The sequence below is a fragment of the Excalfactoria chinensis genome, chromosome 9 (assembly GCF_039878825.1).
Source record: "Excalfactoria chinensis isolate bCotChi1 chromosome 9, bCotChi1.hap2, whole genome shotgun sequence".
NCBI lineage: Eukaryota > Metazoa > Chordata > Aves > Galliformes > Phasianidae > Excalfactoria > Excalfactoria chinensis.
In genome coordinates this window covers 2657036-2674617 of record NC_092833.1, presented here as the reverse complement: position 1 = coordinate 2674617, position 17582 = coordinate 2657036, and the positions used below count along the sequence as shown (strand labels likewise).

At 36.2% G+C, this 17582-nt stretch overlaps 1 protein-coding gene across 1 annotated transcript; it reads left to right on the top strand.

The window, feature by feature from the left end:
* The first annotated feature begins 6847 nt into the window (after positions 1-6847).
* On the top strand, positions 6848-17264 carry RBP2 (retinol binding protein 2). The gene is made up of 4 exons (XM_072344660.1): positions 6848-6920; positions 11125-11303; positions 15487-15588; positions 17182-17264. Exons 1-4 carry the CDS (start codon positions 6848-6850, stop codon positions 17233-17235), a joined length of 408 nt encoding a protein of 135 aa, XP_072200761.1. The 3' UTR covers positions 17236-17264.
* The last annotated feature ends 318 nt before the right edge of the window (positions 17265-17582 follow it).

Below are 17582 nucleotides of genomic sequence, written 5' to 3'. Positions count from 1 at the left end.
TCCCATTAGGTATGCAAACAGCGTGAAGCCAAACAACTAATAATGAAAATTTCAAATACAGTCCAAAAGGGTCAAGTGAGTAAAATCTTTGAAAACTGGTGCATATACTTTCATTTTGCTGTTAATCACAAAGTATTGCACAGTTTTGGGAAGGTATGGCTGTTCTGCCTTCTTCATTCAGCTTCCTTAAGCTATCTTTTTGGCAGCATTCTAGACAAGCTGTTACACAAATTATATAATGGATGACAGATAAAATAAATTGCTATGTCCATCAATAAGGATTCTTTCTGCTTTCTTTCTTTCCAGGCTAAACCCAGTTAGTACATTAAAAACCTCACTGGTATGCTTCGTACCATTACTAAGACGCTTTTAATGGAAATTTGAAAAATTAACTTTCATATACCATACAAGGCATATTCTGTGGCATACCATTAGTGGTCTTAAGTTGACTATATACATGCTTAGAGATCCATCTTGCAGTCTCAAGTACGTTGCACTTGCATCTTATTAGCACAGAGTAACTAATTCATTTAACTACATCAGACAATATTTTGATTTCATAAATGACATGTTTTGGGTATTTTTTAATTATGACTAAAAATTTCCAGCTTAAATACCGTTTCTGTCAAATGTCCACAACCTAAAGCCAGAAAATCATCACAAGGACAGGCAGGCAGTAAACACCTCTATTACTAAGCTGGATTATTTTAAAATTAATTCTGGAACTCATCAGGGAATTCATTCATCAGGGAATTACACGCTGCCTTCATTTCTCAAACACGATATGCTAGAACGAAGCCCGAGTCTTTGCCTCAGCAGGAGTGCTGCTGTGGAGCCAGAGATGCAAGTAGAAAAGAGTAACCACACAGCACTCCAAACAAAATGTATGAGATTTACAACACAGAAAATCCCTTAACCAACAGGGAATAAAGACTTACGCCAAAATTCTAAGAGATATGTGACAACACAGGGTAATAACGCTCAGTTCCCTGGAAGAGAGTTTTCCTTCTGGGTTGCTGGCACTTTTTTTTCTACTTCACTGAAGCCATTAAACTGATTTACGGCAAAGATGTGTCAGAAAGCATTCAGGAAGCAGGCAGATTCAGCTTTCTAGTAATGTTTATAGGACTAGGATAACAGTTCTGTAAACACTATATGCTGGTAGCAAAAAAAGAAAAGAAAAAAAAATTAAAAAAGGAAGCAAACTAACAGAATTACATATTTTTATTAATATATCTTGATTTAATTTACCTTTAGTGACTTTCATTCTGATGATTATGAAAGAATGGTTTTAATCTTGTTTTAAATGGCTACCATGAATTCAAACTTGTATACTAACTGCAACATCTGACATGGTTTTATCTGTTCATGTGGACTCTAGAACTTTAAGCAAAATGGGATTATATACTACAAATCTTCCCAGCATGAGATTATACCAGTTATGAGGTATGTGAAAAGTTGGTGTTTAAGGTATTTGAAAGTATCTCTCTAAAGTGCTCTCCAGATGAGGTAATATGAATATTTCTGCTTGGCAAAATGTTATGCTAATAGATGAGGCCCTGCATTAAAATGAACAAGCTAAAGGAGATAGACAGTTTCTCATCTGAGTTATGCTCACAGAAGAATCAAAGAAAAATAAAGCACACTGCTATCTATAGATTCTTTCAATTCAAAAGCCATCAATCAGTATTCCAGTTCAATGTCTCAGTAATGCAATCTTTATCTGATGAAGATAAGAAGCGGCAGTTGCAATTACAAAACTTCACCATAGAATAAATGCAATTAAGTAATAGATTACAGTTAGATATATTAATGCACTGTTCATGCAAGGAATTCAGATCTTGAAAAAATCTTTCAAGAAAAGATTTAGGCAGCCTTAATGTCAATGACAAAGCACTCAGACTGGGTACACGCTTTCAATCTACATTAAACTTAGCTCAGGAAGAAGCATGCTTTAATGGATAAAACAAATGATTGTGCTCTATAACTTGCTCTGACTAGTGGCTCATTACATGACCTTGACCATACCACATTGTTCCTTAAGTTTCTCTGATTTTATAACAGCTAATGATTTTTACCTCCTCCCTTGAGACCTGTGGGTAGACAACATCGAATAACTGCTAAGTAGAATTTAAGCAGAAAATAAGTCAGTATTTCTCATTTGTTTTGAAAATCAAGGTAAGCTTTAAGGTTGGCTATTTTTGCTCTGTGACATACTATTTCATGATGCATGCAATTTTTTAGTGAAGTGAGTTTTCAAGCAGGTAGCATTCACTGGATGATTTCTTCTTACTACCAAACTTAGTCTCATGATCACTAGTGAAGTCTCTATGAAGTCTCTATGAAGTCTCTATGACCAAGCCAAAGTCCTTAATAAGAGAGGATGAAGGTTTCTGATTAATAAAGAGCAAAACTCTAGTATTCTAAATTATGGAGCAGAAGGACTAGGAGAGATGAGACTGACTGAAGACAGACAGAAGACAGACAGTCACTGACCAGAGAAGAAAAAATATCCAAGGGTCTATTATTCTATTTCTGGAAGATTGGTTAGAAATGGATTTTTGCACTTCTTTGTTTAGATTTCAGTTTAGGTAGACACTGACAAAATGCATCAAACTGGCATTACTGAAAGCTGTGCGTGTTCCCACCCTACCACAGCATTTGCAAGCAAGCCTTATTGTTCCTTATAGTTGCTTACTGTTCTGTCAAATAGGTGTCAGATGTGAATGTTGCTTCGTCTCCCTTCTTTTTGGCTTCAACAAATCTTTTTTTACTGCAGGTTTCTATTTTGGACGCTAAAAACGAATGTTAAACAATTAATAATAATTAGACAACAACCACACGTGCAACTGAACAAACTTGCTTCATATCTCTTTAGTCTCCTGGACAAACAAACTTAAAAGTCGGAAGCCAAGACTCTAACTAACCCAAGGAAGATGAGGTAGGTTTGGTTACAGTTGGTTGCATTGGACTTGGCAAGAAAGCTTTTAAGCTAGTATTATGCAAGAAGGCTAGTGCCATCCATTATTTGGGGACAACAACCACTAAAAATTAGCCAATTAAATACTGTTTTGCTGAGCCCACTTTGCAAATACCTGTGATTTAATCCTCTTCTACTGTACTTCTCTCTCCTACTGCTTCTATTATTTCTTAGAAAGTTTTCTGCCCCACAGCTGATGACTGTTTTTACTCAGTTGAATCCTCAAGACCTTCAAGCCATTTTGCATGTTGATAAGAAATAGACTGCCTCCCTTCAACTTGCTTTAATTGTTATAATGTGACTGCTCCGGCTGGTTCTAAACAGAACCCCAGACCTGGTGAGATAGTACTTTTGACCACTTTTGCAAAAGTAGTCATTACTGAATACATTTCAAGTGATTAATTTCCATAAAAATGTAAACATGACTGCACAAGTGCTAACAAGTTAAAAATAATAACAGGTATCTGTGATGATGCTCCTCCTGTCTAAATCCTTCAGGGGAATTCAGTTGCTGAGAAGTTAAACAGCTTGCCATATTACTAATGTACTGGACAATCAAAGAAATGATGTACAAAGTCCCAGCTGTCGAACATGAAGAGCACAAGGGCTGATCAGCAGAGTACAGGGAGGCATTATTTCTCCTGTAATACGTATGCATATTAGATAACTTAAAAGACAGAGTGGGAAGCATGCTACTATCTCCTCAAAATGCCATGCCCGGAAGTTCACAGAGAAAAATTGTTTGACTAGTAGCCTCTGTTCCTTATATAGTTCTCCTAATAGTGTTTAACTGCATAAGATTGCCCAAGGACAGAGCGCCATAAGCTTTTCCAGATAACAAGAAGGCTGAACTTTGTTCAGACAAATATATAGGATTTCTCTTCCAAGAAGTCCTCAAGTATCATGAGAAGTACCTGGAGGCCAATGGTAGCCACGGCTTTCATGACTGCTCACTCGTACCACAGAGACAAGATTTGCGCCTTACTTTTCAATCTTGCCAGCTTAGGCTCTTTTTAAGAGAAGTTTTGTTTCAAACTGCCACTTATCAATATTAAGCTGTAGGACAGAGGCAAGAAAAGCCATCTTCATTTCTTCGTTCACAAACTGGAAAAGTTGCTCAAGCTTTAACAATGTACAGCCTCTCGACTTTTTCTGACATTGCTTCATTTCTGAGATCTTATTACATGGCTCTAAAACTTATCCCTGGGTTGAAACCTGACACAAGCTATGAGCCCAGAGCTTTTGCTTTTAACAGAGATATTGGAAAACCTGAAATAAGACACTCAATTCCTCCCATTCTCAACTTTCATTTCATGCTGTACGTGGTGTGCCAATAGATTTTACTCCTGGTCTTGCAAGGAAGAGGTGTGAAAACATGATTATCATGAAGATTAGGAGAAGATACTTTTTCATTTCCCCAACATATACTCAAGGCATAGGGATGGAATGTTTTGCCATTTGGGGAGTTTTTCTCTATGTATATATTTTCCTTACGTATGTAGAGTTTTTCTGTGTTTAGAAATAAACACAGCGCAAAAGGAATTGCTTCTAATTTTACATGGACAGTGTGTCAAAATTTAAAGCTAATATGTGACATGAGGCAGGTCAGTATAACTGGCAAGGCAAAATCCCCAAAGAACACCATGGATACAGCGGATGAGTGACCTACAGGCTTAGAATTAGCCACAGGGGGGTTAAAAAACTATCTAAAGTCCTATTAGTCCTATTTGATTTTAGCAGACATTTAAATGTAATTGATTCCTAGAGTAAAAATTCTCTTTGTGGATCTTAGCACAATGCTCGTGAGGCATCATAGAGCTCTGTCATTTCAATACATTATGTTTTATTAATTTCCTACATAGATATTTCCTTGATTGTTTAAACTTGCTGCCCATAGACTGGCTGCTTCTTAACATGAAAAAAAAAAAAAAGCATAAAAGAGCTATTTCAAGGCTGTGGAATAAGTGTGTGCTGAAAGAGGTCCAAACAGAGAGTTTACAAAATACACATACAGAAAAAAATACATATATTTAAATAAATAATAAGGGATGAACATAAACAAAGCACCCCTGTGAAAACTTATGCAGTTAATGTGTTTATGCTACTAATTAATTGGGACCTTATATGTACAGGATGTTCTCATCTCACAATTTATTTTCTCTAAATGTGCCTAGCTTTGCACATCTGCAGCTGCAGATCTAGTAGTTCTACTACTAGCTTCTTTATATTTTAATAGATGGTAATTGCTGATCATCACATGACACAGTTTCAGTCTCTTCTGCGTCTTAACAAAATGACTTGAGGAAGCAAACTACTTCAGAGCTAAAATCAACAAGTACATATAAATTCTATCACGAGCTTCTACTATATACTCTGATTTTATAAGGCAAATGCACACATTCTGACTGATTAATTCCTTGTACATCCACCACTAGGCAACTGGTGATAGAAGGTAAAACACAGAGTGTCTTCTTATAAATTGAACACTCTTTAGTGTATTGAAGGAGGGAATAATTTCCAGTTGGATAAATAGTGCGGTCATGCACTTAGAGATGATCATGCATGTGTGCAAGGCAACTGATGTTGCTCATACAGCTGATCTTGAGTGTTAGTGAGTGACTGAGTTGGGAACAATAACCTCCATTCCTTGTTGTTAGAAGATATTTTATCATACAGGTAAAATGCATAAATATTGAGAATGTACTCAAACACGCTGATGCAATGTGTGGAACAAGAAAGAAAGTACATAGATAAAGACAAGCCTATTGCATAAACATTACATAATATCCTTCTGGAACATGGTGAAACAATGTTTTAAGAATTCAGAATTTCAAAGTACTTTGTGCACAACATAACTCACAGAGTATCATCAAGGACTGCAAATGCACATTGGCACTGATCATTGAAACAGACTGCCCAGGGAAATGGTAGAATCACTGTCCCTGGAGGTGTGTAAGGAAAGCGCAGGTGGAGTACTTAGGGACATGGTTTAGTGGGCAATATTGATTGGTGGACAGTTGGACTGGAGGACCTTAGAGTTCTTTTCCAACACTAATAATCCTATGACTCTCTACCACACATTCAAATTTTCTATGCAGACACATTCTGAATATTTGCACAACTGTCATCTGTGCTTTTGCCCACAATAATGTAGTGCTGCTGGATGAAAAATACCTTCCTGACACAAAGTGCTACGTTTCAAAATAAATCAAGATAACTTTTAGCATATGACTGGCACTAATTAAGATTTACTTGGATTTATTTTACGTTTCCCAAACTTGCTGTGGAGTTCCTCAAGCATTCTGTTAAATGCAAGTTGGTTTAAGTGAATGTTTTGAAAATCAAAGAACAGCAGATATATTTTCAACAGAAATATCCCCTTTTATGTTCTTCCTTGCATGTGTTACACATTCAAAAGTTCCATCAATTTTAAATGGGAGTTCTGAATCTGTCAGATCTGTAAGGCTTATTCTTTGCATGGAAAAGTGACACCTAGAAAGGAACTGAAAAACAGAACTCACCTTTGGGAACTTTAACTGTGTTGAACAATTTGCCACTATGTTTAATATATTTCAAAGGTACCCCGTAATAGCTAGTAGTTCTTTACAAAGGTCACTGTAAAATCATATCCTGTATTACGATGTATTTCAGAAAGTGATCCTTGTCTGCCAGCAAGGCAGACAAACTGAACTTTGTTAATAAAAGCGAAGTTTTCTAGGGTTATCACTCTGACCCTTAAACTGTATTATCTAGAAAACCATAAGCCTTGAAAAAATAAGATATGAAAGGTTTATAAAACATTCTCCTAACAGGTTCTGTTTCCAGCCTCACCTTTCTATCTGAAGTTGGTTTTAAGCTCTTGCCACCATGCCTGCTGATTACAATGGGACGTGGGAAATGGAATCCAATGAGAACTTTGAAGGCTACATGGTTGCATTAGGTAAAGTGAAAAATATTAACTACATTTTCATTATAAGTAAAATCTTTCTATAAATTAATAAGAAAATTCTTATTTCTGTATTGTGCCTACTGACCTAAGGGTTTATGTCAATCACATTAGAAATCAAGTATTTGTAATGTACTTGCAATTATAATGATCTTAGCATGTAAGAAAGAGAAGATTGTAGCCAAATATATTGCTCTCTATTTAGTTTAAAATAAACAAACAGATATATACATAAAACAAATGGCTTTCAGATACAGAATCTCTCTTTTTTTTTCCTGGTATTTAGTCAGTGCAACAGATCATCCATAACCTGGCTCACTCTGTCAAAGAGGAGCAGGTTATATCCCGTATTAGTTAATATTAATTAATATTTTTAACTAGTGGGAATTGGATGTAGCAGTTTCATGATAAAAAATGCAAAGGCTGAAATGGGCAGATACTTCTGGGAATTTTTATGGAAGTCAGGCTTACACAGCAAGGAGTCTTGGGTCATAGGATCAGCTGAGGATGATTACAAAACTTAAATTTCACTTGGCCACCACCATTGATAGCAACAATATATTCTACATGAGCAAAGAACTGTCCCATTCCTTACACAACTTTCAATTACTATTTTTTAGCTTCTTTATCATTAGAGATCTGATGGCTACAGTTTGTGTATCCACCATATAGGATACTAAGCTGGATGCTGGAAAACCAAAACACTATTAACTGACAGCAAATAATATCCTTGTCACTTCATATAAAGATTAAGTCTGTGTTGTTTGTAGTCTTATTTTTTCCACATATATTCAATTTTTGCCATGACTGTGAGAAGGATTTTTGAGAGAAACATCTTTGTTTGCTTCACCTATTATTTTCAGTAATAAGTTGTCTTTCAGGTATTCTTATTCTCATAAAGATAAAACCTTGTTTTTGCTCCAGGTCATTATGATTATGCATGTAGTGTGCAGAAAATTCTTCCTCTGCTAAGTCTGACAGAGATGTAGATCTTTAATTTGCTAAAAAGAAGTTACAGAATAAATAAAACAGTTCTTATGAATTTCTTCAGTAGATGCTGGATTGGCACTGAAAGATCAGTTACCTTCCTTCTACCATTGCAGTAACATGGCTGCATTTCAAAAAGCTGCAAAAAATATGGAAATTAAATTTATACATGCACAAGAAGTATAATTTTCAGAATCAGAAATCTCCTGGCCTTAATACAGCACAGATGAGTGCCACAAAAGATCATTGTTTCTTTACCACTCCTGAAATCAATATTACTTAGAAGAGTAATCATTGGAGTTAACTAATCTAACCCAGATTGTAGAAGACCAATTTGCTAAATTAGTACATGACAAAATTAAACATATTTTATTTTTATGTTTACAGTCAATAGCCCTCACTGGCCCAACATTGCCTAAGTTCTTCCCATTCTCAGATGTTGTCTCACTGTTTTCTATCTAATGGTCATTGATTTGTATCTTCTGTTCAGCATTTGATCTTCCTCTTACTCTGATTTTTACTGTAGCTGACACCACTAAGAGATATGCTGATAAACAAGAGTTTTTGCAGTTCAAGTACTTTTCATCAGAAGCTCAGGTCAGACTTATGGCTTCCTTCTACTTCCACCAAAAAGCTGTTGAGATAATTTACTGGGTATCTAGAGAATTCACTTGCTCAGACACAAAAATAGTTACTTTAAAGGTGTTGATTACCCAAAAAAGCAAAAAAATCTGTAGAGCTACGTTCCACAAGTCAAGGTAATACATTTGTTAGGAAGAATAGTGTAACACATCAGGATACCAGTTAATGATACTTTTTAAAAAACTTCATATCCAACACTTCTCAATGCCTACACTAGTGATTGACCTCAGGATAACCACCAGATAATCCAGTCCTGGAAAGCTGAATTAAAAAAAAATATGGTAACAAGATGAAAAGCACTTGACACACTCAAGAGGTTAAGACAAAGGAGAAGGAATGTGTAAGAATGAAGAATGCAAAACAGATTTATTTTTCCTGGGAAATCCTTTGATTCGCTGCCTTCTCCAGACAGATTCAAACAGCGAGATGCTGAACTTTCTGACTAAACTTTCAAAATACTTTCACAGCAAGAACATCAGCAACTGGTTGGGATGGAGAAACAATCTGTACATCCACGTCATAATATCTGGTGTATAGATACACATGTATTATACATTATACTAGTGGCAAAGTGCCACTAAGTAAGTGGAAGAAGAAAAAAAAAAAAAAAAAAAAAAAAGGAAAAAAACCAATACAAAGATGCATATGGTGCATATGGCTACAGGTGATTCTCACCTGTGTCCTACATTAACTCATGATCAGTGAAAGGAAATGACATGGAAGGAGTGAAAAGACATTCTTCTGCTCTGTTTCTCCCAGTTTTATACGTGGTTGATACTTAAGTATTAAAGTGCAAAGGTTCAAAGCACACTGAGGGTTTTTATAAAAAGACCTCATCCATCCTTATAATAAATACATACGTATTTCTGTACTTTAATTAAAGAATAGTTTTGCCCTTTAAGCCAGAAATTTTGCCTTTATCATAAACACATTACAAAGCATTTTAATCTACTATAATAGAACAATATATCATCTTTATTGCTTGTATTGTTCAACATGCAGTTATGAAAACCATGCTTTAATAAAATCTCCCAGTTTTTCTCCAGGAGCTACAAGAGTAATATATTAGTCAGAAATTGCATTTCCTTAGAAGTCTAGACATTTTTTTTTCCACAGAGACCTAAATTTTATGCTACCTGGTTATAAATCAGACCCAAAGACACTTTTAATCCACCATAGCAGATAAAATATACCCAAGAAGTCTTGAATATAAATACTGAACAAGAACATTATTCCCCAAGTTAAAAAGTCACTTTTTTTTCTCAAGCCAAACCTCTCACTCAACTCAATTAGTACATCACAAGTAGTATAATGAATCTACCCAAAGAGAAAGAACTCCATTAGTATGTTGCACTGCTGAGCTGACAATGATTAACTCACATGCAAAACTACTAAGGGATGGATAACAAGCCAAAACCATTTTTCAACAACTTTCAGAAACATGTGAGATTATTTCATTTGCATATAGCACTATATTAAGATTCATTGCCAGCTGGTCAGAAATATTTACTGCAGATGGTAATGCAGTCGGCAAGAGGTGGATTGTCTGGGGCAAGCTGTCATGATCGTAATATATATTGTCTTCTCAGTAACTTTCAGTGTTATTCAGTTGCTTACATTAAGAAGTTAGTCTACATCATGAACAAAATAAGGATGTCAAGGAGATCAGAACTGCATTAAATGTTCACACAGTATTAAAAATGAACTGGCAAATGCTGTAGTTTGATACTTATTTGAGATTTGACTTTGAATCACTACTCCTCTAACACCTCACTGCCATTTATTTGTCTCTTTGCTGTTTAACCACAATGAACAAGACAGGCATTCGTCTGTTTTCTTTTTATTCATTAGTAACATTTTTGTGATTTTTAAACTTAACTTCTTGTATACTCCCACAGATTATAGGTTCCCTGTAAAAATATCATACCAAAATCCAAAATGAGTGCGACTACATGTTCAATCTAATGCATTCATTTTCTACTAACACGCTTATTTTCTGAAAAGGCATATTATTCTGAGAAGAAAATTTCAGGAGTGGCCAAAATTTGTAACACTGCAGAATCCATATCAATACCCTCATGTGCCCAAGAGCTACATAATTTATGCACCAGGCATAGAAGAGGGAAGGGCTCTCAAGCATGAGAAGCTAAAGGCACTCCTAGCATCTCATGGCTTCATGTGTGAGTGAAGCCAAAAAAAGAACATAAGTCTTGTTATATCACCTCCAAAAAGTCTGGAGATTCAGAATTTAAGAAAGCAGCGTATATTAACTGTTGTTGTTTGTTGTAGTCCTGCTCATAATATTCCCACAGACACTCTCTTAACAAGAAAATGTAAAATCAGTGAAGTTCCTGAAGCTAAAAATCCTGAAAACAGAAGCTGTTAGATTTGTTGAATGATCTTTTTCTCTGCAAATATTGCAGGTAAAGAGGTCATTTGTGGAATTAATTCACCATTAAACAAAATATTATCTTTACAATACATAAACATAAAAGTTGAATTTTTTGTCATTCTTGGTAACAAAAGTTGGAATTTTCTGTGTAATACTTTCTTTTCTGTTTTTTGACAGACATTGATTTTGCAACTCGTAAGGTTGCAAAACACTTGAAACAAACAAAGGAGATTATTCAAGATGGGGACAACTTTAAAACAAAAACACTCAGTACTCTGAGAAACTATGAACTGGACTACACTGTGGGAGTGGAGTTTGAAGAGCACACCAAAGGACTCGATAACCGGGTGGTTAAGGTACATACTGTCTGATTTCTCTTTACACTACAGTCAGTATCAGCAGTAGCAGTTCCAAAAACCAGCTGAATACGATTAAAAAAAAGGGGGGAAAAAGTCACCAAAACTTTACAGACACTTGAGGATTTTTACAAAGCAGAATTAGCTTCTGTCTTGAAATAGTTTCCTTTTCTGCTCCAATCATTTATACTTAATACAAAACAGGACGGATGCTCACATAAATGAGGGTAGTCATTAATTACACGCTTTTTCTAATAAGGGATTTTTTCAGCTTTTCTTTATTTATTTAGAAAGTAACAAAATATTTTTACCTGTATAACTTCTTTAAATTGACTGTAAATCTTTCATTCTGATTTTAGGATCTTCTGTGCATAAACATTTTAAGATCTGAATCAGTAGGTTCACACTGAATTTGTGCTGCTCAGCCTCAAGTGGATAGTTTAAAAACTGAATGCTATTTAAAAGAAGCCTACACTTATGCTATTAAACATAAGTGAGCTTTCAGAAGAGAAAAGAAGAAAATGTGAGCCCATGTTACCATTGGTACAGATGCAAATACAGGCCTACAGACAGCCACAGGCAACAAGGCCTTGCAATGCAAGCTTCACTTTCTTAAGATTAGAGCTCAAAGTTCCCAAAGGAAACTTTGAGCGTATCTTCAGACACCTTCATTGAGCTGTGCGGACAAGTGATGTTTGGGTCAAGGACCATACTGTGTATTAGCACATTCTCTACCTCTTACAATAGAATCAGCTAGAAAGTCTTCTGTGGCCCTCAAACCAGACCCTAATAAGTATAATCATGGATTAAAATTCATTTATTGAATTCAGCTTCATGTTTCTATATTGATACCACTTGTTTTATTCTAGTCTCACCCCTAAAACACATAAGCAATAGTTTCCAAGGTAGAAGGGGTGACAGATTTTAAATTTTGATTGACTGTTCCATTCAGGATCTTGAAAAACCTGCATCATTCCCTGAATCCAGCTCTATCAACTAGTCTGACAATTATCATAGTTTTGTTTTTCCTCTCATCTCACATCTCTCCTGCTGTACTCCAAAAAGATGCTGTCCCCTGCCTCATTATCTTCTCAATAAACAAAGTTTCAGACCCTGTTGCCAAACTAAGTAGCTGAGATCAAAGCTCAGTGTCAACAAGACCCACCTTGTTTTGGCAATTGCCATGGGAAAGCACCATGTTTCCATCCGAATTCACGTAATAGAGTACATTGTTTATTCATTGCAAATCACTTTTCATTTTTCAATTGACTTTATGCTGTGTAATTCCTATGACTTCTTTCAAATTATTTCTCATTCAGAACTCGGTAAACCATCAAATAATGAGACCCATTTTTCAGCATTTTCTTTCTCTCTGTGCAAAATGATTTCACTTGCAGACTTACAGATTTCCTCATTATTACCAATTGCGTGCAATTATTCCCCTACCTGGCTTATTCATTTTTGTATAATATCCTATTCTGAACGAATTATACAATTTGTTTATAACAAGAGGAGGAGGAAGGATGAAGCACACCAAGCCACTAATCTCCAGGCTACTCTAAAATAATTTTCTGGTCATTTATTAATAAAAAAGTGCCTCCAACACATGAAGGTAATAAAACTGCTAGGCAACATTTAAACATAAAGTGGGCATGGATAATTTAAAAACTATGTAGCTTAAAAATACTGTAAATACGAAAGAACTTAACAGAAAAGGAATGAGTTTTGTCTTCCTATTACTAGAAAGCTCCCTCATAAGAGAAATAAATCATCCAACCCTGAACTAAAACATAAATTAGGGTCACAATACTCAGAGAATGTTAATAACTTCCACTGATTGTAACCAGCCTCTGATGAGGATTTAGCCATGATAAATGGATAAATGTCTTCCTAATTGACAATGGTTAAAATCTACAGGAATTCAAAAGAAGTTGCTCTGAATTTACTGTAGCATACTCAAGGGTTATACTGAAAGTAATGCCTCCTATTTTACTGAAACAGTCTGCAGAGGCAGATGACAGTGGGATGGCTTTAGACGTTGTACCTTCCCACCAATATCCCATTTTGTTACTGTGTGACAGCAGAGGGGAAGTCTGATAAAATGGTGTCTGTCATAGAATTGTGCCTGAAGCAAAGGCATGTAACTCCGTGTGGAAGAAAAATTGCACCACCTGACACTCACTGACACTTGCTGAACTTCTCTGGTGACCAAGCAGTAGATTCAGCACAGTGAGACAGAAGCTGGTGCAGTTCAGCAGTGGCAACAGCATCAGTAGGTCACTTCTGCAGGTGCAGATTTTTATGAGCATGGCACACAGGCTCATCTCTAGCAAAAATACACAGCTAATGATGGTGGCTATGTTGAAAAATGGAGTTTTGTAGTTGAGAATTTGTCCTATCAAATTGTGTTATTGTGCTCTTTGTATCTGTTGTAGTTTCCAAGGAAATAAATAAGAGACAATACTTTTGGAGCAACCTCTTACGAGTTGAGAATTCATCCTGTAAAGAGAACTCACTACAGATATGATCATCCTGATCCTGGACAAGATCCATTGAATCCAGTATCCTGTTTATTAGTGACAGACTCTGAACCACACAGAACCAAAAATGACTAAGAATGGAAGGGACCTTCAGGGATCACCAACTTCAACTCCTTTGCTATGGCAGGGTCAGCTTGAGCACACAGCCCACCACTGAGGTCAATCAGGGTTTCACTGTCTCTACAGATGGATATTCCAGAAACTCCTTGTGCAACCCGTGTCAGTGACTGATCATCTTCACAGATAGAAAATGTTTTCTTGTGTTTAGATGGAATTTCACATGTTTTAATTTGGGTCAGTTTTCTCTTGTCCCATAATTAGGAACTACTGAGAAGGGCCTGGCTCACTCATCTTCATTTTCTCTCATTATGTATTTATATGCATTGATGAGATTCCCCTTGAGCCTTCTCTTGTGGATACTGAACAGGCTTAGCTCACTCAGACTCTTTTCTTAGGAAGCTGTTCCAGAAAGACTTCCCCATAAAAGAAATAAACACCTAGGAGTGATCTAAAAGATAAATTAACCTCTTTGAGTTTTTGGATATAAGAATATTTTCCCAGTAGCTGGAATTTGTTCAGATAGCTAGTACTAGAATTAACAAGATCCCCTAGGTCAAATAAGCCTTTGTATGGGATAGTATACTTGAGGAACAAACATACTGCTGGCCTTTTTGGAGGGAGAAATTCAAACATGACCTCTATAGGGCAGAGCAAGAACGTGTGGGTAGAATATATTCACAGTTGTGCTAAATCCTTCAGCTTTATGGTGCCTACAAGGTTGCAGTTATCTCATGCATCTGTATACTTTGGCAAATCACATTCTCCAGATTCTGTCAGAGACTAGAGGACTAGTCTACAAATCTACAGAACTCCTGTTTTATTTATTCATCTTCTCTGATAATTAATACTGTCATGTGTTTCTGAACTCATACACCCGTGATCACTGGGTGACCAGAGTTGTCCTATCTGTATGCACAGTCAGAACAGAGGTTAGGTCACACAGTCACTCCTTTATCTGCTGCTTATTCCACCTGGAACTCACATTCAGACCCTTGTTCCAGGTGGAACACACCAGAGCACCAATGATTCAATTCAAATGTCTCTCTAAAAATTTATTTTTCTGTTAGGCCTATGACAATCTCTGCTTAAAGTTCTTTTGTGATATAGAATATAGAATAAATACATGTATTGTACAAGATAATATAAACATAAACTTCCTCTTGTTATTTTGTGCAGAGCTAGAATAAACTTTAGCATAGAACTATCTGATATAAGCCCCCAGGTCTCCACACATGAAACCTACAATCTTTTCATTAGTGTCTTTAAACAGCAAGAAAAAAAAACAAACAAACAATTTTCATGCAATTTTTTTTGGACTCAGCAAGCGGTATGAATGCCAACAGTGTATGTGAAGAAATACACAGAAACTGACAAAAAAGATCTGTGAAATGTTCGCTACCATCACCTTGAAAGCATTCAGGGTTTTGGATGACCGGTTGATTTGGGTTTTTCTAGGAAGAATAAGGGGAGCCATAGTTAGAAAATGTAATTGGTTGGTTGTTTTCATTGTTTGAATTAGCTTATTTTCACATATTCATAAATGTCTTGCTAACATATCTGAAATAATTATTTGATTTATGCAGACACTAGTGACCTGGGATGGTGACAAGCTGGTGTGTGTTCAGAAAGGTGAAAAGAAAAATCGTGGCTGGAAGCACTGGATTGAAGGAGACCAATTGCATCTGGTAAGAGCTGCTATATAGAATCATAACACATAACAGACTGCAACAAAGTACAGTTCCTCCATTTCAAAGGTTTTCTTACTTATTCTAGTTAGAAAGGTCTTTATTTAGACAGCTCTGATCTCTGAACTCGATGGAAATCCCTCTCTCTGCTTCATCTCAGGAATGCTCAGTTTCTTTTTACCTGCTCCCAATTAAGACATAACCCTGCAGTGCTTTTTTTGCTCCAGTTCACTGTCCTCCAGCTATTAACCCTTCTTGTTACATTGCACCTCTAATGTCTTCTCATTCTCCTTTAATCACTGGTAGGAAAAAGAAGAAAAAAAAAAAAGAAAAGGAAAAAGATTGCATGAAAAATGTTGGGTTTTGTTCTTAAAGAAGCACTATGTAATTTTAGAAGGAACTATGTAGGAATCCAGACCAGAAATCACTGTCTGGGCACTCAAGAAGAGTATCTCCAATTATTCTGTGCTAGTACAATAGAAACAGGAAAAAAAATGGAGCCTGAAAAAGAATGCATTGAGCCTGATAGAGACCTGAAGGGCTGTGTGGGAAAGGAGAACTCACTGGTGTATGGAAAGATTACAAAAGAACAGATCACATAATTAACATTATTCCAAAGTTTCGTGGGAGGACAAACAAGAAATGGGTGAGATAATGTTGGATGGTATGGTAGGTGGGTGCAGAAGGATTATGGAGAAGACCTCATTAATTTTTGTCTCATGATATGCATTTAGATACCTACTCCTTGCTAACTTTACCCTACAGATAGTTGGTAAGGTGAGCCATGTTGCCTGAAGTCTGTATCCTAGATCAGTCAGGACAATGAATTGAAAAGCAGTATATGCCACTGAATCCAGTTGTCCAGCATACATTTTCACCTCCAATTTAAGACATAGTCAAAAGGTGACCTAACAAAGATGCTACAAGCTGGCTGCAGGGTTGAGCCTAAGACTCAGGGAAGCAGAGGGACCAGGCAGACTCTCAGAAGAGTTTCCAGGAACAGTCCTGAAGGTTAGCATGACTTCTGTTCATCTTCAAGCCTTATCAGGCACAGTAATGCCAGCTAATCGGAAGACTAATAAAGCAGTATACATTGTGACGTGCACATGTGCCAGACTTTAAGAGATCAGCTACAATGCTATGCAAAAATGCCATTCTGATCTGGCTCCTAAAAAATGGCTGGGCACTTCTCTGAAGTAAACATCCCTATGGTTGGGAAGCATCTTCCCTTTTTTGTTTGCTTTGAATTTCCTTGTTTCAACAGTTCTCATTAATTATGTGGTAACATGAAATATAAACTATTACAGTATGTTGTTTTAACAATGGAGCATGAAAAAGCCTTGCATTAAAGACCACTTTTAATGCATTTTTCATATATATTCAGCTGAGAGCTCAATTGTGTGTCAAAATGTAATTACGGCAACATGTGGTGCTGATTGTTTTCATACAATTCACTATTCTTTCCTGATGTTCTCTTTTTCTTACATTTGTCTTTGTAATGTGATAGCACAGTTGTAGACATTTCAGGGCAGGGGAGCTTCTGGCTGTGCAACTTGCACCGCAATGTTCTTACTGATTGTTTTAATCTTGCAGGAACTGACGTGTGAAGACCAGGTGTGCCATCAGATATTTAAGAAGAAAAAGTAACCAGAAAACCACTTAAACCTTCCTCACACTACTGTGCTGATGCTTTGTCTAAAAAAAGAAACAAACCAGATTTTGTAATAACTATTTGAAACAGCTATTTGAATGCAATTTTGTGCATGTTTATGAAGAGAAACATTTTGTAGAAATAGCACCAAACTGTTATAAACAGCAGCATTTTTTTTCTTTTTTTCAGTCTTGGTGTTAAATAAAAGTGATTGTCTTTCAAGTTATGCTTTCCTATATCTTTACAATCTATTTCGTCTTTTCCAAAGAAACATCCTTTAGCAACAGGGCTGAAAATCAACAGTCACAGTTATCTCAACCACAGTATGTCTGTCCACATTACA